Source organism: Perissodus microlepis, chromosome 7, assembly GCF_051167445.1.
Source record: "Perissodus microlepis isolate ML-2025 ecotype Zambia chromosome 7, ASM5116744v1, whole genome shotgun sequence".
Lineage (NCBI taxonomy): Eukaryota > Metazoa > Chordata > Actinopteri > Cichliformes > Cichlidae > Perissodus > Perissodus microlepis.
In genome coordinates, this window is record NC_140467.1 from 49,671,848 (window position 1) to 49,686,893 (window position 15,046).

Consider the following 15,046-nt stretch of genomic DNA (forward strand, 5'->3'; position numbering starts at 1 on the left):
ACGGCCTTCACTTCAGCTCAACCGCCTTCATCTGCATGGAGGTAAAGCAATGGCACCTCTTCTCTCCTCATATTTATCTATATAAACAAAAATAAATAAATAAAAAATAGGATATGCTTCATTTATCCCAGATCTGCAAAATTCTTGTATCACAGCAGTTAAAAAAATTAAGTTAGACACAACATACATAAAACAAATATGAAACAACACACGAAACTATTCCATTTAAATTCACAGTGATGCAAATATTTTTACATACCAATGGAAGTTTTTCGTTGGTTCATTAAAATCTGTTTTCCAAGAGCTGGACGGTACATCTGCAAATAAGAAATAAGTCAGTCGTTCAAATGACAATTAGCTGAAACATTTTTGGTGAGTATTTATTTATTAATTTTTTAGTTCATTTCATAACTTCCTTGACTAACAAATGTTAGTCACTTACCGTTACTGTACAGGAAGATTACAAGCCTGGGCTAGTGTTAAAATCCCTATCTCCTACCACTCTTCTCCATCATAATAACCTGATAAAAAACACGTACCCTGACCAGCCCCCTCTGTCTGTGGCCTTAACGTTTTCGTTCCTCTTAGTTAGACTCGTGTGAACATTTGCCTCGCCTTCAAAAAGTTGACTGGAAGAACTTACACACAAAAAAGCGGAACTTATTTAAATTGTTTATTTAAACAGTAACTTGTTTAATATGTTACTGTTACCCATACATCTAGTTACAGCTTCACAAGAATTGTGAGGCCGACAAGCCCGCCATCAGCTGCAAAAGAACGAGCCCTACATATCGTATGAGTTCGAATCTCAGACACTTTGACCTCAAGATCATTTTATTTTACCCCGATTAGCTTAAAAATATTACTTCAACAAACAAAATAATGCTTACTTAGCAGAATCAAACGATGGCAATTAAGCTTTAAAGTAATAATGTGGAATGCATTTGGGATAAAGGCTGCAAGTTGTATTAGAGTGTAGGATTTGTGTTTCACAGCGTGCGACAAAAATAACTGACTTTAAACAGCAGTAATGATATAAGTAATAAGGCTTTGAAAGGAAATAAGCTTTGCTATTGTGATTGCTCTTGACGTCTCCAACAGTCAGTCTGCAGGTTTGTTAAACATGTCGGCGCTCGTGAGCGTCAGCCTGAAACCTTGAAACTGCCTGTTGCGGACCGCGGTTAAAAACAACCGAACAACTGAAATATGACTGTATATGCAGGAACACGTCGACCGTTGTGGTAGTACATCATAAAATGCAAGCTAATAAACTTCTTCCCACTCACCGTTTTGACGTGACAGCTACTTATCCACCTCGTGGCCATAGAAGGTCGCTACAGGATACAACTACGGAAGCTGGGAGAAACTAAACTTAACCAACTGCCGCAAACGTCACATGAAATAAGATACACTATACAGCTGATGAGCTACACATTAAAGTCTCAAGGCTTCAGATTATTTCATTCAATATCTATGTATACTTTTCTTTAAATGATGCTGCATCCCTCCAGTGTATGTATATATGTATTAATCCTGCTTGTTTCATTCCTAACTAGATGAACAGGCATTACTTCAGTATACACTTTCAGAAACTGCTTTTAATTAATGTTCATGTGTAGTTCATAGGTTGCTTATGTTATGCATCATTTGGCTGAATTTCTGCAGAGGTATTTTTGTTTACAGAAACATATTTCATGGCCTAAACACTTACATAGACTGCAACAGAGCAAATACAGTTGTGACAATGACTCAGATACTTTTCTTTCAGTCTGCAACTGCAAATGATCATCACTCTCCCACGCCAGGATTTCAACAATGGATCACCACTTTGTTATTTCAGCGATTTACAGCTGTGATATTCACATAAATTTGCTCCAATGTGAACTTTGAGCCATATTTTACTGACTGTTAAACCATATGTTTTCCAAGTGCAGATGTGTAATGGAAGGAGGAAGACAAAATTTATTTCAAATTTGTAGTGTATCAACATAAAACAGGATACACTACACAGTTGATGAGCTTCAGATTAAAGAATGTAGGCTTTTCAACGTCTCTTGTTTTTTTTAATTTAAGAGCATATCATGAGATCTGCGAGGTGGGCGCTGACAGACCATGAATGAGCTCCATCTGTTTCCTTCTGTCTTTGGCACGGTTGATGGTCATCTTAAACAAACGACAATAGAGCTCGACGGCAGCTGGAGTGTCGTCGTTCCCGGGCACGGGGTACGTCACCAGGCTGGGGTTGCAGTTTGAGTCCACCACACCCACTGTGGGAATGTTCATCTTGGCTGCGTCTCTGATGCCCACGTGCTGCTGAAAGACGTTGTTGAGAGTTGAAAGGAATATGATGAGATCCGGTAGGCGGACTCCTGGGCCGTACTGGATGTTGGCGTTGGTGAGGAGGCCGCCCTGCCAGTACCGCGTATGCGCATACTCTCCACAATCTTTGGCGGTGGTCTCTACCAGATGGCCAAACTGACGCCGCCTGCTGACAAACAGGATGATGCCGCCGCGATACGCTATGTGGGCGGTGAAGTTAAGGGCTAGCTGAAGGTGCTCCATAGTCTGGTCCAGATTGATAATGTCATGATCCAAACGACAGCCGTAGAGATACGGCTCCATGAGCCTAGAAACACGGAATTACAATTCAGAAAAATGTCACTTGAATCACTACTGCTGAATAAAGTAACATAGCTCTAATAGCTACATTCCTGATGAAATGATTGACCAAGTAACCAAAACATTTCCTGCTGCTGGAGCTTTCTGTTAGAAGCATTTAATGACAATAGGTTAGTTATGGAATAGTTAAAAGAAATGCCATCTGTATTAAAACAACAAGTTTGTATTGCTTCCTCCAAGGTTCTAGGACCTGTGGTATTTATGCTTGCTGTTACCACTAATAACCAGAAGTGTTACCAAACAGAAACTTCCAATTTAATAAAGAGGGGTTTAAAGCATGAAGATTTATGGCATATTTTTTTTATTAATAACTCCCCACTTTTTATCCACAGGAGACTACCACTAGGAGTTCTGGGCAAATGACACTGTTCAAGCTTAAAAAGTTATACTTTATTCAGCCATTGCATAATATGCAGACAGACTAAGCAATAGACAGAAGGTCTAAAATCTAACATGTGCCAAATAGGGACTGAACACGCCTCTATCATGTGAGATTAGTTTCACATGTTGGGAATACCTAAACCCCACAGGACCCCCCCCACAAAAAAAAACAATCAAAACACTAAGGTAGAAGTTATAAAGCCTTGACCCACAAAGAAAGACAAGTGTCTCCAGCTTGTTTAATTACAGACTACAAACAACTTGTAAATATACGGGGATGCAGCGCACTAAAACTCTGAGATAAATATCACACCAACCTGTGCCTGCAACCTTTTTTGTGACCAAGATGCACTCTGGCGTCGAATAAGTCTTTCAAGGAGAAAAGCTCAGCCACACGAAAAAAGTCTGCTTTCTCGAGGGGCTGGTTTAATATTTTTTCTGTTAATAAGAAAAACAACAACAACAACAAATGACAAGTAGTAACATAAATAAAATTCTTGAAAAAAAACACACAAGTGTTGACGCCCTTGCGTTATTTAGCTCACCTGTAACATCGTCAGCCTGGGGTTGAGGTGGCTTCGCAGACGGTGCTGTCACATACTGATGTCCACCACAGGGGGATGCTACAGTGGCAGCCCGTGAGTATCGGAACCCTAAAAGGCCTAAATATGAAAAAATGTTAAAACATCGGCAGTTAACTATCATGAAGCCAATAATGCTTGCCAATAACGTAGCGCAGGCGTTCAATTATTGCCATTGATTGTAATAGAGCATTTAGCTGTGGGCTAACATGCTAAACTGTAGCGTACACGAAACTCAAAACTAAACGCAGAAATAAACATAACGTAAAATGTTGGATTGGCTCTAAATCTTCTGAATATTTTCCTTGATCTATTTTCTAAATAAAAAACTGTAAACTGCTTTCAGTTACCTCTCGTAAGTGCCCGGACAGCCATGCTTGCAGAACCATGGAAGGTCAGTAAACTGCGACTGCGCAATTGTAGTTCACAGAATGCCGCAAAGTAGAAGCTTGTCGTGATGTGCTTGTGTAAAAACTACAATACCCATTAACCCACCTTTTCTCGGCTCAACTTTATTGAAAGAGTTGGAGCGTCACAGGCAGTACCGTTCTTGTGTTATTTAGCTATGAAACGTATTCAAGAACATAAGCCAATGTTTGTTGTAAGAAGAAAAACTGTTAATATAGAACAAATGTTTGTAAATATAGACGCCACTTCTAACAAAAAACAATAGTGGTATCATGAGGATAAGAACAAATATATGGTAACTCAAACAATATAACCCCAAATCAAATTTACTGTGCATTCGAGAAAAAATAGAAAAATTCAGCTAAGATAAATGCTGAAATACTCAAGGTATCCCTGAGTTCAGGATCCATATTTAATCCAAAATTAAAATTTAATGCCCTTAGTACTGTTAAAGAACTTACCAAAACTTTACATACTTACTAAATACTTTAAAAAACAACAACAACAACAACAACAACAACAACTGTAATACATAAACACTTGGGTCCATAATAGTTTTTCAACAATCCATACATGCGCTAACAGCAGGCAGCATCTTCCAGGTGCATCTTTAAAAGCCAGCTTTTATCTCACTGTGTGTGCTGAGCTTGCTGAGCGTGTCCAGTTTCCTGCAAAAAAACCAAACAAACAAGGAAACTCAAGTTGCAGATGAGTTTTCTTTGCGTTTGATCGTTCACTGTTGAGACAAAACCATTTGGGTGCGATCACATACCCGCTCACTGGAACAAACTGAAGTTTCCTTTTGACGTGCTGCACAGCCTTGCCGTGCACAGAAGAGTTAATGAGGGAAGTTTTCTCCTGCAAGCATTGCATAATACACACTTCACACTGTGGATTTGAACTTTTTTTATAAAGAACTGAAATCATGATGTTTGTAACTGACAAACAAACGCTGTCGTGTTTCCACATAATTGTACCTTCTTGCACTTTTCAGCCAAGTATCTCCTGTTGAACATGCTGCCTCTCTCCTCTGAGGTAAGAGCTATGCAAGGCCTGAAGGTAATGCCGGGATCAATGGCACTGGATAAAGACCTGGTAAAGGCAGAGTAGGATATGCATCAGACTACTTCTGCAGTAATCTTTAATAATTCCGTAAATTATAAAATTTAAGTCAAGAGGCCCACTGTTGCTCAGATTCCAATCTTTATTACACAGATGCACTTAAAAGACACGGCAAACATTTCTGTCATCAGAAAGAGTAAAAGAAAGAAGAAGAAGAAAAAAAACACTTCTTACAAAATATTTACAGAAAAACTGGATATGCACAGCATGTTCAGTAATGCCTTTTTTATTTCATAAAGAAAAATAAATAGCCTTTTTCAAACAGGAAATCCAGGAAAACTTTAACATGACAAAAAAAAACAAACAAAAAAAACAAGCCACACAAAATATCAACTTTAGCAAGACAGCAAGGGGGAAATGTGGTACTTATGGAATCTGGAGCAGGACTTTATCCGAGACTACTAGAAAATCTATCACCAGCAACTCGGCTTTAAATTTTCTTTCATGAAAATCAATTATAGAACAGACAAAGACAAGAAGAGCGCTGTGTGTGAAAAGCAAAAGGTTGGTGGTAACTTGGTTCCTGTGCCCATGATATTTATCTTAAAAATAAAACAACCCCCGACCCAAAAAAAGTGGCTCACAAGAGTCAAAGTAATAATTGAAACATAGTGGCTGTTTCTGCTTTATACTTAAAAAGTAGAAACTGACTGAAATGATCATCGTTCAGAGCGCACAGAATTAGTCTGAGGTAAGGGATTAAAAGAATAAGACAAATGTGAGAAGGAGAAAAGAAAGGAAGGAGACTTTTCAAGGTGGTGCTGACAGTATAAAAACACTCTTGCTGCACTTGAGTGAAAAGGTTGTGAAAGTGTCAAAAGATCTAATGATATACACTGTGCAGAGTGCAGCACATGCTGGACAAAGTAAATTGTGTCATTGCGGACACAGATGAGAAAATTCAGAGGAATAATAAACCAATAAACCAAAAAGTTCACTTACTTTGTATTTTAGTCTAAATATATTTTAAGGTTTGTTTAAACAGTATTGAAATCTGATTGGTCTTTTTTTTTTTTTTAAATTAGATACACAATTATGCCCTTAATTTCATGTTAAAAATATTGTTTGGGGCTACAACTAAAACTTATTTTCAGTACTGACTGCTCAGCTCAGGTAAAGTGATTCTATTTGACATTGAAGAGGAAAAAACCCCACTTACCTAACACACAAAGAAATGAAATGCAGCAAATAACCCTATTTTAGAAAGTTTTGGCATTTTTGCTCAAAAAAATGATTGTTTTGGGGTTTTGTCTCACTTATGTTTTCACCCTAACCACTGCAGCTTTAGCACCCAGACGTTTAACTTTGTGCCATTTTGATTTCCCGCACATGTAAAATAAATGAAAACCATAATCTAGGCAGTGATGGAAACCTACTACAATAAATAAGAATGCACAGTGAGATTTCAAACCAATACCAGGACCACTGTTTAAAAAGACAATCTAGCCAATGTCCAGGATTTTTTTTTTTTTTAAACAGTTTATACAAACCTGATGAGACACAAACAATAATCACTGACCAATGCCATCTGTGTCATTTGATTTGTACTGGCTTATCCAATGGTACATCCCTAAATCTGATGTTGGAAATTACTTTTAAAGTCTTAATAAGGTAACTAATGTAACTATTCAGGGCTCTGGGTTTCCTACTGGAAGATGGGAAAAGATGCAACCTAATTTTAAACATTTTGGACTCAAACCTAAATCTTTATTCTGCCAAACTGAGACTTCTTTTCCTTGTCACGTCTTCTTTTTTGTTTTTTAGCAAAAATATTTAGGAACATGTAATTTTCTACCGCTCATTCCTTTCTGCACCAAAGTGTCACTGTATTGCTTTTCAAACGATCAACGACAGATAACTTATGAGCACATATAAAGTTTTCATTGTGGTTCCACAACTGCGAAATTGTACAAATACATAAAAAAAAAGTCGCTTTTATGATAAAAAAAAATATCAATAAACATTCCCTTATAAATCAATGAGCTCGATCAGAATCTATAATATTTGACAGAGCACCATTAGAGAAATCAGAAAATGATGACACTATGGTTTATAGTGGTCAAAGAAAAATACTTACAATGTGGAAAAGCCCTGCTTCTTTTCTGGATTTCTCTTCTGGCCTGATTCACAATCTGTCTCATCTATAAACTCTTCCTCTTTTCTTCCTAGATGCACTTCTTTATTATCTATCTTCATACCCTCGCCTTCGCTCTTCTTCTCCCTTAGTAAGTTTGCTCTCTCCTTAACCTTGCTTCTTTCCCTGCATTGAACCTGGACGTGATTTGTCCTATTAGCTTCCAGTTCCACAAACACACTCTTGTCCTTGGGCATATGCACCGTACTCTCCTTCTCCCCTTCGATGGAGCACTGGGACCTCTGGCCGGCGGGTAGATCCCGTGTAAAGGACATCCTCGGATGCTGTCTGGCAGCAGAAAAAAAATTCAAAACAGGAGATGTGAATGTAGTATTTCCAGCAGTGTCTTTAGAACAGGGGAATGGTGATTTACTGGTCCTTGCAGAGGACCAAACAGTAACAGGAGTCTGTAATTTGTGGCCCATTCCTCCACTCTGATGTGTTACCGAGCCACCCTCGCTGATTTCAGATGAGGTGATGTGGAACGGAGTCCGACTGAGAGTCCTCGCGTCGTGAGTAGGTAGTCCGAGGCTCTGGCGCCATTTGATTGCCTCTGAGCGAGAATGAGCGATGCTAGGACTCAAAATTGGTCGAGCCCTCTTCGTCTGTGAGGTGGCGTTGTGGACATCACCTTTATCAATATACGGTCTCCTTTGCTCAGTTCTAGCTGCCCCTGCCCCATCTGCTGGTTCCAAAAGACTGGGACTGCAGGATTGGGCTGAGGGATGTGATTGTGCACCGACCGCAGAGATGTCTGGAATAACAGTCTGTGGTGTCTGAAGTCTATTATGAGCCGGACTACTAATATGAGACTTTTCAGAGAGAGGACTGATACTTTTCGTTGGAATCTCAGCCAGCTGATTTTCCTGTTTAATGTCTTTATCTTGAAATGAGCTACAAATAGTGACAGTACCATTCCTGGCTATATCTCCATCTTTAATTTTGTCTGCGGTCGAAACCTTGGCCTTTTCAGCCAGAAATCTTCGGATCTCTTGCTCAATACTGTCATCGCTGTCTACTGAGCTGCTGTCTTCCTTAATCTGAGGTGCGGCTTCCGCAGTGTGCCCAAACTGGATGTCTGGACGCTCAGCTCCCTTCAGGATCTCCGTTTCACCTTCATGCAGCTCGTGCTTCTTACTTTTATAAACTTGCTTATGTTGTGAAATGCTCTTTTTCCCCAGCCCAGGCTTGTCTTTCTTGTCATTCTTACTTTTCTGCACCTTTTTCAAAGCACTACACTTGGAAAGAGAGTCAATGTGTAACTTTTTGGTCTGAAATGCATTTCCTAACAGCGGGTCTTCGTCTTTGAGGCACTTCCTTGATTTCCGCTTTAAGTCTCTCATCTTTTTCTTTGATTTCTTTTTCGTTTTCAGAAGGTCTTTTATCGCCGTGTCTAGGTCCTCATCGCTGTCAAGAGAGCTGCTTTTGTCTCCACTTTGGTCTGACTTGTGTAATCCAGTGGCAGGGTGTGTTTGACTTCTCTGGGGCAATGCCAAGAGCTTTGATTCTTTTGTATGGTCAGGTAAAGGCTTAGAGGCGGTTTCTTTAACGCTGTCCTCTGCCCCTGCCATGGTGGAAACACAAATGTTTTTCTCTTTGTGTTTTCTTCGTTGCTTTAAAGACAGTTTCGATGGTTTCTTTTCGATCTGTGGTTCATTTGCTTTCACCTTCTCCATTTCATTTGTACCCTGAGCGTCTTGAGTCACAGCAGAGCTGGGTGCCTGTTTGTGCACTTGGGCCTTCTGCTCAAGAAATTTCCTGATTTCTTGCTCAATCCCATCTTCACTATCAATGGAGCTGTCATTGCTTTCTTCACAGGGGCAGTTTTCAGGAAGAGAAGACTGGAAGGAAGATTCAGTGGTGACACAACCACTAAGGCCAACGCTATGATGGAAGGGCCCAGGCATGACAGTCTTTGAAATGTCCAGTATTGCCTCAGCACACATGAGCTCTGCAGTTGTATTGGCCTTTGGAGGGGCAGGGGTTGCCTGCTCCTTCAAACTCTCTACTTTATATGACAAAAATACATTTTCTTTACATTTCAAGCTGTCTGAAAGTGTAGGTTTGGGTATAGAAACAGATGGAGTAGGCTGGAAAGATTTCACTTCTTTTTCTGTCGTGGTCATCTTTTTCCTCAGCTTCTGTCTTTTGATATTCTCTGCGCTTGTACTTGGAACATTGTGTATTATCGACTTACTGAAAGGTTTCTGCTTGTGCAGCGATGGCTTCAGGACGCTCTTCTCCTTGAGTTGTTCAAGCTGGTAGCAGCGAATAGCTTCTTCAATCCCGTCATCGCTACTCGAGTCAGACTCCTCTTTGAATGCACGTGGATCGAAAGCTTCTGCTGTGTTCTGCTGCTCCTTTTTCTCCAGCTGATATCTCTGAATGGCCTCCTCGATGCCGTCGTCGCTACTGGAATCATTTGAGTCTTCCATCTTAGCCGTGACGGGGTAACTGACAGTTTTGTTGACGAGACTCACTGGTTTAGAGGGATTTCTTGCTTGCTCTTTTGAACACTCCAAACTTTTGTTTGTGCTTTTATTCAAATTGAAGTTCTTAACTATATTTTCATTTAGAGATGCCTTGTTTTTAATACACTTTTTTATAGGTATGACAGTGGGTACTGCTGGGGTCTCGACTTTGAGGCTTTTTGAAAAATTGCTACCCGCAATCAAGAATGCATCGCTGTTGCTGTGCTGTTTGGACACCTCGGGAATGGATGGGTTTCTTCTCTGAATTTTAGATGATGGGAGAAAAGTCGAGCATGGTTCTGCTTTGCGTTTGTGATCATCCTTTTCTTTCAGGTATTCCAGTATTGCCTCCTCGATTCCTCTGTCCACAGAATCGTCGCTATCCGAGTCACTGCTTTCACGGATGTTTGGCGAGGAAATGTCAGTGTGCGGGTTTTCACTGGGGCTTTTAGTTTTGGACTTGACTCCCACATAAGAACCTGCTGCAACCTTGCAGACTTGGGGATGACCCTCCTGTCCCGATAGCACATTACCCTCGATCTCGTCGCCCATCTCGAGTGAGGACTGGGTGCTCCTAAGACTCTCTATGATCATCTGGACCTTGTCTGAGATAGGTGTGCCTCTTGTGGACAACTCTGTGTCAGAGTCATTGAAGCAAACTGGAGGGCTATAGCCTCCAGGCGGGCCACATGTTCTCCATTCTGTTTGCGTCACTGCGACAGGAGGTACATTCATCAAGTACATTCTAGTGAAGTATGGTGAGGTCCTCGACCACTGGAGCGCAGCTGACTCCGTTCAGTTACATTTTTCACTCTGTAATGAAGAAAAAAAAAAAAAAAAAAAAAAAAACACAGAAAGAAAAAATGTCACCAAAGTGATGATTATTAAAACTACAATTAGACTTCATCCAACCAAACTGCTGTTACTCAAATTTTACAGTCTGTAAGAGTTGAAAATCAGGTCCTTTATGCCCAATATTGCTATCATGTTTTATTGTAGCTTTAATACATACACACAGATAGCCTCAGATTACTTAAGCGTGGCTGAACCATGACAGCATGTCAAGAAAAATGCCAAACTGCTCATGATGGGATTAATCCTATAGTAGGCCAGATCATCTGAAGGGTCTTCTGTGATTGGTTGTTGTTTTATGGCCCACTCTGCTGTTGTTATTACACTTTAACTGGGTCCAAATGAACACTTAGAACAACCAGTGGCCAGTTGAGTCAAGTCCACTTGAATTGTTATCATTTAAGACTCATTCAGGCTGATGGCAACATGATGACAATCTGCCTGCATTCATTATTTGGAAAGCAATTATTTGCAACAATTTTGACAATTTATCTGAGAGTGATTGTTGTAAGTTCAAGTTAGACTGGAACTTTTTGTAGAACGGTTGCCTACTATCAGGCAATCTGTGCAATGGTCTTGCAATCAAAAGTGGTCATGAGTGTGCAACACCCTCAAGCTCTGGCAAACCATTTAGAAACCCCATGTTGAAGTCGGTTGCAGTATATGAAAAATTCATTTAAAATTTCTTTTCTTTTTTTGTATATGGAAGGAGGTTGCTGTCCCATTTTTACTGTGTCACTGAGCTATCAGCCTGCTCTGAATAGGAGGCAACTTTGTCAAATAAGTGTGTTGGAAGGTTTTTCAGGTGAGCCTGTAAAAGTACATCACAGCCACACGTAACAAGCAATATCATGCCATACTGATTTCTTTCCCCTTACCCCGAGTAGTAGTAATCAGCTAGTAGACATTGAGCTGAAAAACCGTTTGATCTATTTTAAATGTGCATTTTTTTCTGCTTTTTGTTACTTTTTTGATAATTCAGGCATTAAAGCTGTTGGGTGGACAAAGCAAACATTACGATGCCGTCACTTTAAGCACAGAGATTTTACAGACCACTTTTTCTCCTTCAAGTCTGGTACCACACATCATAGCTCGAAGGTTTCTGAAAATAATTAAGTCTACCCATCAACTGAAAAGCACTTTAAAAGCAAACAAAAAGACCCCAACAAAACTGAGTCTACAGCTGACCCATTAAGCCACTGCACGGCCTTCTAAAATGCCTAGAGCATCATCAGTTGCCGGACAGAAAAACAACCAATTGTAATCGATCCAATCTTACACCAACCCGAGTGGCATGTTCATCTATTTTAACAATTAACTCCCCCCTCCCCCCACAAACCAGAATATTAAAAAAAAAGTTCAATATAAAACAGGCTGCAAAGATTTGATAACAATCCAGAGGCCACCATTTAATCAAGGCACATCCAGAGTGTAAGTGAAATGTTGGCAGCTGTGTTTTAATACTTCTGTGGCTCCCAATTACTGAATTCACTTCCTCAAATTAACAGCATGAAAAATACTTTCTAATTTATTTTCCATTCAATAATGGACGCGGTATATTTTTTCCCTACTCGTGTCATTTTTTTGTACATTTGCAATGTAAAGAATACTTGTCAAGACCAATGTGTTGGATGGTTGTTTGGTTGATCCAATTTAATACAAGTTTGCTAGGCTAACGTTGTCTCAGGATGGTGGTGCATGAGATGAGTCGTCTTGTCGTCATTGTATTTTAATTTATTTAATAAACCCCCCAACACCCAGGATAAGCTGAAGAGAATGCATGGATGGATATTTGGTGTCCCTGTATCAATACATTGCAACAATATTGCAACACTATGCTACTAGTTACTTTACAGAAATATTTCCATTAGATCAAAGACCCTATGTGCTTATTAAAGTAGGAGTTCTCACCACTTTTGATGTGGGATCCTTTTTCCCTTTTCTTGTTTTACCAGGAATTACCTAGATGCTGGTTCTTGTCACATTAAAGATATCTCAGTTGTTAGCGATAAATTTTCCTTTCTAAAATTTTTCCATTTTAGAAAAAATGTGTCCTAAAAACAGGAAACAGGCCGGTGTAGCTGACTTTTGTTCTCAAATGGCTATGGAAGTGCACTAAACTGCAGTTTCTGGAATGGCCACTTGAGGCTCGCTCCAAAAGGGAGCAAATTTTTGTAGAATGCACAGCTTTACAGCAGAAATAAACATCTTTATGACTTTGATCAGTATAGCAGTCTTTCACCACTCTTCATGCCGCATCTCTGTCATGCACATTTTTAGAACACTCATTGGTATTAAGGCTTAAAGTTAGGGTTGTGCCTGTTTCGAGTGACAGGTGAGTGTTATTTTATCTGGTTTAGGCTGGAGTGCACTAAAGGTCCCTCCAAGAAGTCAGCTGTTGAGTTTTTCTGGTGTGTACTTAGTGCATTAGAAATGCACCTTTCTAATTAAGCAAGGTATCTTAGGAAATTCCTTTGCTCTGATAGGGCGGTATCTGATCTGGACCTATCATAAGTGTAGTACAGGTGTAGTTACAATAAAATTATGACGTTTTTGATATGTTACTTAAAGACATTACAGGTTGTTTGCATTCTGTTAAAAATGCAAACACATTTGAGAGGACAGAGTATTAAAACTGACACACTAATAAACAGTGGCTGTCCGGACACTTGTCAGGTTCCACAGTTATAGGATGGGACCTTGGCCCTTCTATATATGGAGGGATAAACTAGGCTAAAACTAGAGATAAACGTTGCAGGGTCCCGTCACCATCAAGTAGCCTTCGGGCATCAACCTGCTGGATGAGTCGCGGAGCCCGAGCCTAGCCTGCTTGCACAAATTGGAAATCCGCCCTTCCAGCTCAGTCTGCAGCCTACAGGGGTGCACAGCCAGCCCCCCTATAGCCCAGCTACGAGGCTAAACTCTTAACCATCCCGATTAATGCGTTTAACTCGCTGAACCCGGTAGAAAGTACAAGTAACACTACGTAACCAGAATGGGTCAATAAAGACGCGCCACTGAAAAAAAAAGCCTATAAACCGAGCCAAATACGCCTCATACCGGAGTCTTACGCCAACTTTGTTTCATGTATTATGTATACAAAGAAACTTTCGCCAAACATACCAACAATTCACGAACAACATTTTCTGTGTTTCATAAGTAAACGTGCCGTTGTCAGTATTTTCGCTACGGGACGGTTTCCTGGTTTCAGCAGACCAACCCCGGCTGTCCCCGTAACCCTATAGCGGCGCGGAGTGCACAGCTGCCCGGCTTGCATCGTTAGGAGACTCCGCAGAGCAACCATGTTTCTTCGCACCGGCCACGGTTGTCAAAACCCACAGCACTCGGTCCACAACCCGCTAGAACGTAAGTAATGCCACTAAGTGCGTTTAGACTGAGCAGAAACGCGACGTTTGGGCGAGAAATGGAGGAAGCGGTGTGAAACATTGGGAGAGTTAAGCAAGGCTAGTCGGTGACTTGAAAGACACAAGCGGGCCTCCCGGCTGCTGCAGCCCCGGCATTTTCTCCGGCAAAGAAAGCCTTTGTACTGAGCCACAGCGTACACTCCTAGCCTGGGCTATCTTCACACAAATTGAGCCACAAGGAAGGCAATTTTCAAGTTTTACTCACCTGAATATGACACAGAACGAGAGTTACGGCGACAATATGCACATTGCTGCGCTGGTTTAAGATGCTCGGAAAGCCGTCGCGGAGCTATTTCGGTGTCCGTCAGCAGCTAACACCGCGCCTGAAGCTTCTCGCCGTCGAGTGCCCCTCCGCTCCGACTGCCGGGCGGACAAGCTTCCTTAAACCGGAGTCCAACCAAGCATGGATCCATTCAAATAGGGTATCGGCTTTTCTCCCGGAAAATGTTTGCGCTTACATTTTATGTCTTGCTTCTATATTACACTGCAAAAACAATCGGTACGTCTAATATAACGATGGCGCATTTATAAAGTTAAACACTTTGCCGCCAGGAACCCTAAAGAAAATCTAGAGCATGACAGAGGATTAATACGCCTCCAAAGTTTTATCTCCTCAGACAACTCCCAGTCTATACTCCACACTGATATCAACTCTAGAGTTCTCAGGGTGGTATAATGCAGTTTTTAGTGGCATGTGTTTGTTTTACTTGACATGTAATTCATATTTTACACTTAAAAAACTGTAATATTTGTATTACACTTTTACTATATTTACTTTTTACATGAAAATTACATATAATGGTGGAAATGCATACGTCTTTTATTAGTATTATTATTATTTCTTGATCTTTTGAAGAGTCACGTGAACATAAACTAGCATGCATAGCTGTGGGACTAACTCAATGGAGCTCTGATCTTGAATTTACCAGGGGAGATGTAAAATTACTTTAAAAGGCACGTTTATACAGGGATCCTTATACAAACAAGCAAACG

At 40.5% G+C, this 15,046-nt stretch overlaps 2 protein-coding genes across 3 annotated transcripts; both read right to left on the minus strand.

Moving 5' to 3' along the window:
* Positions 1-1,578: 1,578 nt before the first annotated feature.
* Positions 1,579-4,088, minus strand: mrps2 (mitochondrial ribosomal protein S2). The gene is made up of 4 exons (XM_084935652.1): positions 3,992-4,088; positions 3,606-3,722; positions 3,378-3,498; positions 1,579-2,626 (listed from the first exon to the last, which is right to left on the minus strand). Exons 1-4 carry the CDS (start codon positions 4,014-4,016, stop codon positions 2,080-2,082), a joined length of 810 nt encoding a protein of 269 aa, XP_084791778.1. The 5' UTR covers positions 4,017-4,088; the 3' UTR covers positions 1,579-2,079.
* A 44-nt stretch (positions 4,089-4,132) lies between these two features.
* On the minus strand, positions 4,133-14,654 carry ppp1r26 (protein phosphatase 1, regulatory subunit 26). Of its 2 annotated transcripts, XM_084935648.1 has the most exons (5): positions 14,259-14,653; positions 7,249-10,589; positions 5,027-5,141; positions 4,822-4,907; positions 4,133-4,717 (listed from the first exon to the last, which is right to left on the minus strand). In XM_084935648.1, the coding sequence occupies exons 2-5, from the start codon at positions 10,518-10,520 to the stop codon at positions 4,660-4,662; spliced, it is 3,531 nt and encodes a 1,176-aa protein (XP_084791774.1). In that variant the 5' UTR covers positions 10,521-10,589; positions 14,259-14,653; the 3' UTR covers positions 4,133-4,659. The 2 variants fall into 2 exon arrangements, with proteins under 2 accessions (XP_084791774.1, XP_084791773.1); XM_084935647.1 differs by having other exon boundaries at positions 4,133-4,907; positions 14,259-14,654.
* Positions 14,655-15,046: the final 392 nt, after the last annotated feature.